Here is a 14,026-nt window from a genome sequence, read left to right on the forward strand (position 1 = left end):
TGGCCTTCTTTAACAACATCCTGCTTGCACTGTCCTCCTGGCATTCAGTGATAACACTGGAGCACAGGTGCCATGGGGCTGAACCAACAGAAGTGCACCTTCCTTGGCTTCTTAGGGGACAAAGCTCCAAAGGGGACACCACCACTGGTACCCCCCTTATCATTTCAGTAGACATGCACATGGAGGGCGAAGAGCAAGGACACAAAGCTGGGATGTCTACACTGTAAGGCTCACCATTGGCCTGGGCTGCCCCAGTGGAAAGAAGAGTACCCTCACTGATGTGGTTTTTCTCCCAAGATTTTGCCCTCTCTGTGCCTGTTTCTCCCAGCTGACTCTAAGAGGAGCCCAGGCAGATTCACATACAATTACACTTGTAGGAAAAGTTAGCTGAGCTGACACCCACCTGAAGCATGCCTTACTTTCTAGAAGTCAAAGTTTGGAGTGATTGGCCTTAAATGCAGGACCAAGTGTTCAAAGAGGATAGCAGGGTTGGAAAGAGGCTTGACCGCAAGGTGAGGTATTTTTAATCCTCTGTGGATCTGGCAGACTCCTGCCATCACACAGAAAGGTTTGAGGGGTTTTTCGTTTGGGGAGGGAGGGTAGTGCTACATGGTCTTAGAGGGTTTTTTGGTGTCTGAGAAATGCCATATTTGTCCCTTAAAGATCACTGTGGCAAACTTGTCGTAAATAATGTTAATAATGTGAGAAAAAAACAAACTCTCCCACCCCTGTGGAAGAAGAGCATTTTTCAAGGGTGAGAAGAAGTGAAATCTACATTTTCTAGCTGATGGCTAATATCTGCCTATACCAGTAGTACAGGTAGGCCTGTGCTTGCCTGCCTTGTGCCCTGGCATAGCCAGCTTCTGCCAGCATTTCCTCATTAAGACAAGGTGTTTGGGATAGTTTACCCTGCTGTAAACGGCCCTAATCCAGCAGCACACTCTCATACCTCTCCTCCCTTCCCACTCCTAGCACTGTGCAGTCCTTCAGCTCAAGCAGCTCATGCAGCAGCAAAAAATAAATTCAGCTATATTAGACATCAGGAGGATTTCTCAGGAGACAAGGGCTGCACAGGGAAGCAGAGACCACCCTGTCCCTCAGCTCTTTGCCCTTCAGTCAGCCTCAGCAGACTTTGGATCACTGCAGTTTAAAGCCTGTATACCTCAAGGCTTGTTCCCTCCCTCTTCACTCCATGGGCTGACCTTCAGATTTGGACTTTCCCTAAATTCACTGTGGCAGAAATAGATGGATATTGGAAACACTGAGCCAGCTCTCTCAAGCCCCCTTCCCCCCGCCCTACCCCCATCTCCACTAGCTCCAGCAGGAATCTGGAGCAAGGGAATGCTTCAAGAAAAGCACTTGAGATTGGGTAGGATGAACCCAAGCTCAGCAAATTCAAGGACTTTTCCCCAGTTATGCACTGGAATTCTGAACTTTGAACAGAACACCACATCCACTGTCATACCAGTATGATCTGTCCTTCGTTTCTGCCTTAGCTTCCAGAACTGTTACTGGGGGGAGGAGATGAATCACATGATAACTTCTTTTGTCTATTTAATAATTTTCAGCATGACCCCCACCATTTAAAATGCAATTCCTTCAGGTCTTCTGCTGCACTTGTGATTTAGAAAAATGATGCTTCAACTGAGTAAGAAAAACCATAGAAAGATCACACTTCACCTGAGCAAGAAAAACCATGGTACACTTGAGCCATGCTCATCTGAGCAACCCCAAAGCTTAGCTAAATTCTCCATAACTTCTCTCCTGATTTCTAGGCCATGCTGGAGAGTTCAAGCATCTTATTTTTCTCCTTGTGAGAGCACCCATCCACATCCACATGGGGCAGGCAACCACCACCTTCATAGATAGGATTATGCAGAGGAGAAAGCACACAAGTGACTTCTCCATTATGAGGATACAAATCAAAAGCAAATCCTCTGAAATCAGTGTTGTGGTTTCATATACACATGAGAAGATCCCAGGCCAAAACCAAACTGTTATTTTATGTTGTGGTAGTTTGCGTAGTTTTATCTGAAGACAACTCTTTGGCTTTGGACCACTTGACTGAAGTCAACCTTTGGGAAGTACCATTACTTTTAAAGCAATAAAGGAGGATAAAAATTGAGAGGAAAGTGCTTTCTGCCTTTTGCAGACTGTTGTATGTCATTAAAACACTTTTAGGCCAACTTCCCTACTTTCTTCTTTACTTCACTGGTGTGAAGTAAACTAGTGGTGGTTGACACCACTCAAGTCTATGAGGAAGCTGACACCAAAAAATCTGTTAGGGTACCCCTGGCAGCTTTTGGGAGAAGCAGTGATGGAGTAGAGGGAGAAAATGATGGGATGACCAAGAATCTGTCTGATTCATTCACCCTGAGACAGCCTGATCTGTCTGGGAGGCTGAAGTTTCCCTCAGAAGATATCACCAGGAGTGGGAACAGCACTGCAGTGAGCACTGGAGGCCTCATTACCACCCATAAGGCTCTTGAGTCCACAAAAACCTGTTTCACTCTTCCTGCAACCCCCAGGCCTCACTCACATCCTGGCTACCACAGCACCATCAGCTCCCAGTGACTGTGTCTCCCAGTACTGAATACCCAGGACCATCTGTTCTCCTGGCACCTGGACCAGTCCTACAGGTACGTGAAACTGCATCAGGCTGTGTGGGTCCATCCTAGCAGATTCTGACAAAAGAAAGCTCTTACCTGAGCACTTAATTGCTTTTTCAACCATTTTTTCACTGACTTGGTTCTTAACAGCACATCTGAATGTCCCCGAGTGCCGTGTCTGCAATTCCAACATAGTTGCATTCTTTTGGATTTTTCTGCCATTGGGTTGAGTCAGTCCTATTGTAAATTCTTCATCTTTAGCCTTGTGCTGCACTTCACACTTGACATATACAGTTTTATTCATGCATTCAGCACTGAGGATTGGCTGAGGGACAGGCTCTGAAAAAGAAGAGAAGGGACAGGCACATCTGAGATGGTTTCTCCTTTTGAAAACTTCTGTTAATAAGCAGAACAGAGAATTAACCCCAAATAACCAGATAATGAGAATGAACCTGCTAACAGAAGAATGAAGAGCAAATTAGGCCCCTACTGCAGAAGTAACATGGCCATAATAAATCAAGTGCAGTGCAGTGCAGTACCCTACATGTTTGGCCCAGCAAAGCAGAGCTGCACCACTGCGGCTGAACTACTTTCAGGCTCAGCCTGGCTCCCAGCTAGCCAGGCAGGTGAAGGGAGGAAGCTGGGTTTCCAGGGAGGCGGTGGATAGCAGGGATTCACAGCCCCCTCCAACTCCAGCCCTAGTGTTTAGGTGCAAATGAAGTTGGCCCTGCTCTACCTGTGCCCATCAGGAGAGATTTTCTCTAAAGCAGAAAAAACAACTACTTATGATGATGCTCTGTGTACTACCTACAGCACTCAGCCAGCACAACAGCCACAGCATGAAAGCCCATCAACCCAGAATGGAAAACACAAAACAGGCACCTCAGCTCTCAGTGAGGTTATGACAGAGAAAACAGATTTCTATCTCTTCTTACGCCCTGCAAACAAGTAGTTACATTTTGGTTCCAGTTTCTCTATCACTGGTGCCATTGAAAAAGCCAGAAGAGCATGTGGGGTTCTCCTTGACTAGGGGCAAATGGCAGGGACAGCAAATGGAGAAAAAAAATTCACATAATATTTTGAGTTGGAAGAGAATCACAAGCATCATCAAGTTCAACTCAAAAGTGAATTGCCCCTACAGGGATCACACCCACAACCTTGACATTATGAACTGAGCTAATCTCAGAGTCCACCTGTTGGAACAGGTAAATAAAAACCTGCCGGGGTCACCTCTAGTTACAGGCAGTGTAAGTTATGGAGATCTTAAATTTTAAAGGCAGTGAGGGCTGTTTGTGGCACATGCAGTCTGGGTTCACACCATGACATCTGCAGCCACCCTTTCCCTGGTAAGCCCACTCCTCTTCTGCAAACTCTAACCTATTATTTAGGGGAACATCCCAGCGTGAAACACTAGAGTCCAGGTGCTGGTGATGGAGTTGTGTCAGGATATCATTGAAACTGTTTTTTTTTTTTTTTTAACGACTGTTTGTCCAACCCTAATTACAATGGGGTAACCTGGCTGACAAATTACTCCAGTGCCCAGCAGTTACTACAGGGCTTTACCTGTGTGTCAGAGGTAAGGCAACCTCTCTGCACAGTACTGCTGCACCATGGAGGAAATGTACACAGCTGGGTTGAAACCTTAACCTGAAATGAGGACAACCCAATGACAGTTCAGTGGCTTAAAACATGACCATGCAGCATCAGGCCCTGATGACTCCCTGAATTTGTTTGCAATAACAGTTCCCAAAGTAATGAGACACCCTCATGGCTCAGCAGCCCCTCAGACACAGGGCTTCCCATTGCACAGAAACCCTGATAAAACCATTCCAGCTGTCCTTGCTGCCTCATCAGGGCATCATTTCTGTAGTGCCCAGGAACCTGAGAGGTTGGCAAATATGTGCACGCTGACTAAAGAAGGACAGAGCAAAACTACTTCCTTTTTGAGGAAAAAAATCCATGTTATCCTACAGCTTAGAGGTCTGGAGAGAAGGCAGCAGCCATAAAAGAGCAGAATAACTATCCCCTGTCTTCCCTGTTGATCAGAAAAACTTTGGGCTGCTACTGCTCTGATCCCTAAGGACAAGATTCAGCATAGAAAGCCCTCGTGCTTTGAATCCATGCAGCTGAAATCCCCAGGTGTGTGCTTAATTGTGCTTTGTGGGAGCACAGCAGCCTATGTGAGGTTTCTGGAAGCAGGATGCTGCTGGGAGCCCAGTCCCCCTCGCAGGGTGCTACCCCAGCCCAGGTCCCAGCACCGTTTGTGGCGCTGCAGTAGGGCCGACCATGCTCACCCTGCTCTCAACACAAACCTGCTCACAGCTGTTTTCTTGGGCACATGTAGAAATCTGGTGGCTGATAAACAGGGGAGCCAGAAAGAAGCCAGGGGGCTCAGGCCATCAATAAGAGCAAGAGAAGGGAGAAGAGAGGCAGACTGCTGTCAGTGGTGGGAGAAAGAAGGTACATCTTTAACAGAAGTCCCCCTGCCCCCAAATCATAAAGGGGGGCAATGAGTAGGAAAGGCTGCAGGAGAGAAAAAAAAAGTCCTATTCAGCTGTGCAGGGAATGGTATGGGAAAAGCAGAAACTCACCCTGAACAAGGAACCTTGTCTCTTCTTCTGCCTTCCATCTTCCATCATGCTGATAAACAATCACTTTGTAATTTCCACTGTCCGCTTTCACCACGTGATGTATTTGCAGAGTCCCATTTTCGAGTATCTTACACCTGCACTGGTCTTCTTTCACATAGTACTTAAATTCCTTATTTTTGATCTGAACCAACCTGTGTCCATCTCTGTGCCATATTGCATGATATATGTCCCCAGGAGCAGCGATGTTGAGAAGAGCCGTCTCATTCACTGCCTTGTAAATCCTATTGACGACAGAGCCTGTTAAGGGAAGCACAACCAGCCCATCAGTGGTCTGCAGCAGCCCTTGCTGCCGAGCTCAGCAGCCACAGCGGTCACCCAAAAGGTTGTCATTTGTTCCTCTCCAGGTTGTCTGAGCCTCCCTGCACTGTTGTTGCCATCTTCTTCCCCAAAGCACCTCTTGATTGGTCATTAGATAAATGTCAGCATCCATTTTAATTCTGAGAGGCAGGAAAGCTAGGAGTCCAGCTTTCAAAAGCTGACTTTTTGTACTCTGGCTGACTTACTTGGAGTGACTCTGGATGCCAAGATTCATGGCTGCCCACGTATTTAACCCTGAACTTAACCCTTCCTGAAAATAAGGTGGCTTTGGTGTGTTTTGCACATGGTACGCGCTGATACCCAGAGCACCCATCACTGCAAACATTACTGCAGGCAGCAAGAACACAGACCAGTCGTGTCCCTGGACAGTAGGATCTGCTCAGCAACAACAGTGATAACAATAGTTATAATAATAGTAGCCCGTAGAAGCAGTGAGTGTAAGGCACTGAACTGAAGGCAGACCCACTGCAGTGCCCCCTCCTCACTCATCCCAGGCACCCTGCCCCACTGGAATATATCCACTGGATTTTCCTAGGACACAGTCCTGGTGGGGCAAGTAAGGCAGCCAGAAACAAACAACCACTCACATCCTGTGAACTGAGGGGGTGCTGGAAACATTATGACATAAGCAAAGGCGAAAAAAACCCTTTTCTCTTTGCAGGCCTCCTTTGTTGACAGCTGCCTTCTCCAGAGCAGTTAAGAGCACGAGCTTCCCAAGGGACTGGGCAGCACTCCAGCGTGGGGCTGCCAAAGGGGATATTCAGGAGAGTCAAGGACACCAGAAGTCTACACGTTCTGACCTGAGGGGATGACAGACCCTTTGGGCCGTGCCCAGGCACCCTGCCCGCTCCCCTCCAGTCTGCTTCACACACGGCCCTTGCAGGACCCACCCCACATTTTCAGAGTGCAAAGTTTGCTGGGAGGTCATTTCAAGTGCTGTCCCCACCCCCGAGGCAGGTGGAAAATCTGCAGGAGGAGGTGGAAACCTGTGTGAGAGCATCAGGTGGGATAAGCTCACTGGCAACCAACCATGCGCTCAGGGCCACAGCTTATTTCATTTCTCATTGTCTGATGCTCATTCCTCCTCAATTTACAGGATGAAGCCAATCAGCAGGAAGAGCTGATTCTGCTCTAATTTTATATACTTTAAGTACTTTTTCCCCACAGAGAGAAAAACTATATTTGTGCATATTTTTATTAGTCCTTTATTCCTCATATCTAGGATAATGACAAACTGCCCCACAGAGGGGAAACTGAAATCCAGTGGCTATTTCATTAAGCTAACAATATTAGATATAATCAAAGAGCTAAAATGCTGTGCCTCTGCAACAAGAACATTAATGCTGTAGTGCTTCTGGGCACATTCACCTAAATTCAGTCTAAAGAGAGGCTGTTCTTTCAGTAGTGCCTTTCTTACAAAGTATATGACATATCCTGAAATCAAGGTATCAACTAAACAGCCTTGGAAGCAGCTATGCCTCACATAGATGACACTACAGATTATACCCAAATATTTGAATTCTGGTATTTGTTTCTGCTCAGTCATGAACAACTATTGAGAGCTATTAACAGGATTTCTTTGCATAACAGAAACTACTTATATTTCGTCTCTGAAAGTAAAGGGAAAAAGTAATCTGAGTTTCCAGAGATAATTCAATGGCACCTCTGTGAACAGACCGAGACACAACTATCAGATTGATCCCTGTAGTCTTGCTAAATGGAAAGCTGAGTATCCCACACATATCCTAAAAATCTGTTTAGCTAATGAAACTTTTCTGTTAAAAAATGCCAACTGAAATGTGCTCCAAGGGGCAGAAAGGTCTGAACTGAGAGCCCAGAGCTCACTCACGGTCACAAGAAAGAGCTAGAAGTTCCCGTGGTAACTTTAGAGAAGGAAGGAAGTCTTTGAAAGAAGTTTTCCATTCAAGGGAATAGTCATCATTTCTGCTGGAGAATGTTTCATAGGTCATTTACATTAAAAAAAAAAAAAATCTTTATTTATCTATTAATTTTGTTCTGAAGGAAAAGCAGAGCATTAAGCAGCCATACATACAATCTGCAGTGGAAGGAAACAGAGAAAAAAAAAAGTTATGCATGCTTGTGTTGTCTCTATCTCTTATAACCTTCTCTAATCTATGAGTTAACACCCTAATTAAGTTTTTAGATTAATATTTTAAAAAATAATGAGAACAATAATATGCAAAATGTAAAAGATATATGTATTTACTTGCTGTTTTCACATTTTAGGCATCAGCTCCACTGAAGACACTGAAATATATCACTCTCTTAATATTTATGGAAGAATATAAATTACACTTTCAGAAGATTTGCACATCTTCGATAAGAAAAGGAAATTACATGCGATAATGCACAGTGAACAGAGGATCTCTAATGTAGTACAAGCTACCTTGAGGGCAGAAAGAAAACTGCGTGCTGACATTTCTCATTATACATGTGTCAAATTAAGGCTCATTAACTTAAAACCAAAACTCTTTACAGCTTATTATTGTAACTGGAATAGGAAACTCAGGTCCTGCCCTCCCCCCGGCTGAAAATTAAATCAAATAATATTAGCAATAACCCAGATGTCTTCACTCATTGGAAAAGTGGAACTAGTTTCTTATCAGTAACAGCCCACCAAGTTGTAAATGGCTTAAAATGCAATTTTAATGTTAGTCTGAAAGAGCAAAGAAGAGTAAGAAAAACTCACATTTTAGACTGGGAAATAAAAGCAGCATGCACTTGACTAGGAAAATCCTCCCAAAGTTCATTTTCAGGGTCAAAAAAAATTCCAGTGTCGCCTTGTCAAATGACAGCTCCTGGCAGGTGAAAGGATTTTCTGCTATGAGCAGTCATGGGACGTGTCAGTCCAGCCCTTGTGCCCTCCTCCCCTCCTCCAGCTCTCACCCCGGCACTTCTCGTTTCTAGCATAGACACAAAAGAAAAAAAAAAAGGGAGCAGAAATACCTCTCAGTGGAGGGTTTTGTCAGGATGGGGACAATGTGTAGCAACAAAGAAAATGCACATTCAAGGCAGGAGTTCCCCTGAGGTTCGCCCACCCAGCTGGAGGGCCAGCTGGGTCCTTCTCCTCTTCAGTGTTCACCCAGAGAGTTCTGCTCCAGCATCCATGAGCCGCCATCCTCAAGAGATGGATGCAGTTTTTGGGTGGGGGAGAGATGCAAATCCTTCTTCTCCCCCTTAGTCTTAGCAGCAGCAAAGGGACAGCAAACCCAGGACCCCCCATGAGGACCAGGTGCCTGCTGGCTGTCGGACAGCGTTTGCAAAGGAGACACACTTCTCTTGGAAACCATCAGGAATCAGCTTCACATCAACATCTGATCTATGAGGGGCTGGCCAGTGCCACAAAGGCATCCTGCAGGCAGGGCCAGCATCTGGGCAAGCTGTGAGAGAGGGATGAGCATGGAAGGGGATGAGAACACAGCCTTGGATGTAGCCATAAACCATCCCTGAGGCTGGCTGGTGTGGGAAAGAGCATGAGGAAAGACACTGTGAGGAGGCAGGGGAGCTAGGTCCAAAAACACATGAGAAGATAATAAAATCTTTATTCCTGATTCCAATATGAAACAGATGGGGTGGTGAGGATTTTGAATCTTACCCTCCTCAGCACAATTCCTCTGGCTACAGTGGCCACTGAAATCTTCCAGCTTTTTATCACAGATATAGACCAAGAAAGAAGACTGAAGAACACTGGAGATGTACAGTATTAGAGAATTCTTTCTTGTTCATTCGTACTGTTCTTCTTCCTTGAAGTTAAAGGAAGGTCTTGTAAGATACCTCCTCTTCTCCAGCGTCATCATTTTTTAACTGGTACAAATGAGGTAAAAAACACCGCTTTTTGCAAAAAAAGGAGAAAAATTTATCTGAGGTAAAATGCACTGAAGTCACAGTATTGCTGCCTCTAAACCCGGCTTTTCTTCCTTCTTTCTGTTATTATTTCCTTACATAGAATGCACAGCAGGGGTACATGCAAAAGGAGAGAGGAAACAGCAAGAGTGAGATGACATTTCTGTGCTGACCTCCATCCTCTCTGGAAAAAGCAAGCTGAGGGCAGGGGCAACCGTGCCCAGGTATCTCCCCAGCCAAGCAGGTTGTATCAATCTCTTGGACACATCTGCTTCCAGCCCAAGTACTTAAAATGACTTTGGGCAAAGGCAGCAACACCAATTCCTCCTGCTTTTTTTTTTTTTTCATTTTTTTCACTGGGTCCATCAAGCAGAGTGGAGGGAGGTCCCCAGCATACTGAAACCACTGCCACACTTTGCTCAGCTCCTTTCTTCCTCAAGAAAACATCCCTCAAAGCCACCACCTGCTTCCAGTGTCCGCCTGTGTGTTGTCTGTCACACACTCAAATTGGGAACACGCTGGGGCAAGGTCTGTCCTGCTCTGAGCACACACAGCCTGCTCAGTGCCATACTGCTCACAAGAAGCTGCCTGCTGTGGAGCTGCAGGCAGAAACTGGAATTGGTACAAATTGAATACAAAAGGAAAGGTATGTGTGTGCATGAAAAGTGAGTTAAAGCTCCATAGCAGTAGAACAAGGTGTAAAAGGATTCCCTCTATTAACAATGAAGACCATGACTTCCAGGGAATCAGTTTGTCAGGCCCACTCATGCTCTTGTAAAATGACAGCTGAAATGAGTCAGACTGAAAGCCCCTGTGCTCCAGCAGACCAGTTACAGCACACCAAACATCCTTGTTTCTCTTAGAGCAACAGGCAGACTAGAGCAAGAAACCAATCCTGGAGGGTCTGTTCAAAAATGAGCTTACTGTGAGCAGTGAATGTGAGCTCAATGTCCCCTGTTCACTGTACACCACAGAAGTGACACTGGGCCTGCATATTTCTGAGGACTTGGGTGCATATGCACAAAATCAACCTGCTTAGAGATTTTGTGTGACAAAAGCACGGCCGGACGTGCGAAGAGCCAAACCACTTACCTGCAACAAGGATTCCCTGGGAGATTCTGGCATGTGCATGGTCCATCCCACCGAGCAGCCCCTTTTCTAACCAGCATCAGAAACCTCCTGCACCATCAGACCCAGCTAGACAAGGAGAAAGCAGCCCATGTCTCTAACCTCAGCCTTCCTGCCAGATGAGAAGTGGGGAGATGGTGATATCCTGCCAGCTTTACCCTCCCTCCCTTAAGGAGCAAGACAATGCCATGCTGCAGCCCTGATTGGGCTTTGATTCCAATTTTGGAAGGAGGAAGGGATTTTCTGGACGTTACTGGGAGGGAAACACTGTAAGTTCATGCACTGATGTCTCTGTTTCCCTCCAAGAAAAGCCTCAAGGGAAGGCATTAAGTAGAAGATGTCTGAAGGTATCTCTAGAAAGCACAGCAGCTTTGGGCTGCTGCCATAAAGGAGGGCTGGAGGCCAGTGTGGACTTTCAGTAGTGTGGTACAGGAAGCACATCCTGAAAACACATCTACAGCAGAGAGCACTGGCAGAGCAAACTACCATAGCAGCTGGTGATCCCCCCAAGGCAGAGGGACAGCATGGAGAGAGCTGTTGCCTGAATCTGTGTGTGGCCACAGCCCAGACACTGCCCCCCAAGCTGTACTGGGCAGGACAAGACGAGGTCTGCCAGGCCTGTAGATAAATGTGCTCTCACACTCTTCTGCTCACTGCAGACACCCTCTCTCCTACCCCTCACACAGGAAGTAACACCAGTGGGTTAAACAAGCGCCAGCTACCAAACCAGGGCACTGATAGAAAAGTAGATGTCTCCCAGTGCAGTGGTGATGATCCTGCCTTCAGTTAGACCTGTCAGCTGAGGATGCTTGACCCCTATTTACCACACTGCTTTGTTAGAGATCTCCATCTTCTGACACACAGGAGAGCAGAGGACCAAGCATAGCCTTGACAATTGGCTGGTTCTTTGCAGGCAGAGCGAGCTCTGTGGTATTGTTTCCACTGCAAAAGCCACAAAGCACTGTAGTCATATGCATTTGCTTTTGTGGCTTGCTCTCTCTCTTTTACTCTTCAGTTCTTTGTAATACACTACACAGTTTCCTCACAGGGAATGTAAGTTATCATACTTACATTTCCACGTAAAAGTGACAGACTCCCACTCATCTGAAGGCAGCATCTCAAGAGACAACATGCAGTTGTTCCCAACTCTTAAGTCTTCAACTTAGTGATGAGCCAATAAACATTCATGCCTGAGGCTTATTAAAAAAAAAAAATGTTATTTGATCTACTAGAAAAGGAAGACTACAAATACACTTAGCATGTTCTTCACAGAAAAGTAGGTTTGTAGCCCATCTAATAGTTTGCAGCATCTCTTCTTGTATGAAGCTTATGTTGCAACAAATGGCATTTGCACAGGAATTAGACACCTTGCAGTCACCAAGACCACCCAAGACCTTCACCATGAAAAGTGACAGGAACATTGCAAATTCATACCTCTAAATTTCTCACAAAGGCCTTTGGTGAGGCTCAGTGTGTGAGGAGAAGGGCAAATGTGATCTTCATTGGAATGCCAGATGGGTAATATATGGAGGGAAAGCTTTAGGTAAGGTTACTCTTGGGAGCTCTCCTGGGTTTGCACCCTAGCCTGCCAGACTAACAGCTGGCCACGAGTGGGTTGCCCTGGTTGGTAGCTGAGGGTTTCACAATGGTACATTCCCCTTTATTGTAGCTTTTTGCAGGACAGGAGGAATTGCAGGCAGTGGCTGGAGTGGGGAAGAAGTAAAGTCAGTCCTGGCAAGGGGAGTTGCCCCTGCACTATGAAATGCCAAGGAACTGCTGCCTTCCACATACAGTTTCAGCCATTTAGCTGATGAAGGACACATACTCCTTTCTCTTCACTCCTGCCTTATGAAGGGCCAAGAAAGGAAAAACTCCACCTTGAATAAAGTGGTGCAGATATGAATATCATGAACTCAAAATAGAGCTTTGGCCAAGATTTTGGCAGGGATGCTGACTCAGAACCTGTTATGTGGAAACTGATAGCACTGATTTAACTGTATGCAATGGAAATATCCTAGAAATAGTGACACACACTACCAACATTGAAACAGTTGTCTGCACAGTTTTATCCTTCTCTAAAGAAATGTAAATGGAAGCTTTCAAACCGTGAGTCATGCAGAATGGTCCTCAGGTGGTTATCTGAAGAGAAATGGCTCCCTTGCAATGTCCATAATCCCACGTAGAATCCATAGAATATGCTGAGTTGGAAGGGACCCACAAGGAACATCGAGTGCAACTCCTGGCCCTGCACAGAACCACCTCAAGAATCACACCTTGTGCCTGAGGCCATTGTCCAAACACTTCTAGAGCTCTGACATGCTTGATGCTGTGATCACTTCCTCAAAAAACCTCTTCCAATACCCAATACTCACCCCCTGAGAGTGCCTTTTTCCGAATATATAACCTAAACTTTCCCTTATACAGCTTCATGCCGTTAAAGCATTAGCCCCAAGTGGTCTCTCTCAGAGTAATTTTCTTTTTTTCCACCTGTAAGCGTGTGTCAACAGCCAAACCTCACAAAAGATACCCACTTTAATTCTGGTCTGAAGGAATGTAACCCCCACAGACCAAGCAGTCGGGCAATCTGTGGTCCACAATGATGACTGAGGCTGGAGCAGATGTCAGCATCCCATCAGTTACTCCTGCAGATGGTGCCTTTCAGTCTTGCTGGTGATTTCCATTATCTGTAATGATCCTAGATTTAGGATCTAACTTTCAGCACCTTGTTCTAGTAATTTCAATGACATAACTACTACTGCAAAGCAATCCAAGCACGTTTTCTGGCATGATGCAATCAATCTGTTTTATACAAGAAGCCAGATAAATGATCAGAAAAGCCTCTTTCAGTCTTAGCAGTGGTAAATGCACAAAGACCTGTATTAACTACAATATGCCTCATCATCACAAGAGAGTGGATGGAGAGTGAAGCTACCTTAAGAAAAAATATTAGAACAGCTGCTCTTAGAAATATATTCAGGAAAGACAACTTGTTACTACTATCTAAGTAATCTTTTGCTCAATTTCTGACACTCTCCAGAAATCATCAGCTTAAAAATTCATGTATAATCAATACTTTTTACAGTGTTTTATTCTATTATATTATTATAAATTCAGAGAGGGGTGAGGCACTGTCCAAAATGGGTAGGTGGGAGGCTGAGAAGTGATCCAGGAGACTGATTACAAGACACAGGATAATACATTTTAGTACTAAAGGCATTTATTCCTAGGAGTGGCCCTTAATAGTCTTTATGCAGTTCCCACACAAAAAAGGTGGCCTTCACTTCAAAAGGCAAGACGTTGGCATTTGTCCTACTGCTGCGGTCCCTGGCATTCAGGTATGCAGGCATAAAATGTCCCTTCTCCTAGAAGACCTGGATAAGCCTCTCTGAAGCATCACTGTGGATCCCAAAATTGCTGTCAGCTGTGTCTGTAGTTTATTTAAAAGGCAGTGGACCT

General features: G+C 45.4%; 1 protein-coding gene across 1 annotated transcript in view; it reads right to left on the reverse strand.

The window, feature by feature from the left end:
• CD2 (CD2 molecule) overlaps window positions 1-8,408 on the reverse strand; it is a 12,908-nt gene extending 4,500 nt beyond the window's left edge. The window contains exons 1-3 of the mRNA XM_027888298.1: window positions 8,289-8,408; window positions 5,201-5,497; window positions 2,706-2,948 (exon numbers count right to left, since the gene is read on the reverse strand). Coding sequence (XP_027744099.1) covers window positions 2,706-2,948; window positions 5,201-5,497; window positions 8,289-8,349 — 601 coding nt within the window. The 5' untranslated portion in view covers window positions 8,350-8,408. The remainder of the gene's footprint in view (window positions 1-2,705; window positions 2,949-5,200; window positions 5,498-8,288) is intronic.
• Between the last annotated feature and the right edge of the window lie 5,618 nt (window positions 8,409-14,026).

The sequence above is a fragment of the Empidonax traillii genome, unplaced genomic scaffold (genome assembly GCF_003031625.1).
Source record: "Empidonax traillii isolate 1590-97213 ecotype Southwest subspecies unplaced genomic scaffold, ASM303162v1 scaffold236:size2090792, whole genome shotgun sequence".
NCBI lineage: Eukaryota > Metazoa > Chordata > Aves > Passeriformes > Tyrannidae > Empidonax > Empidonax traillii.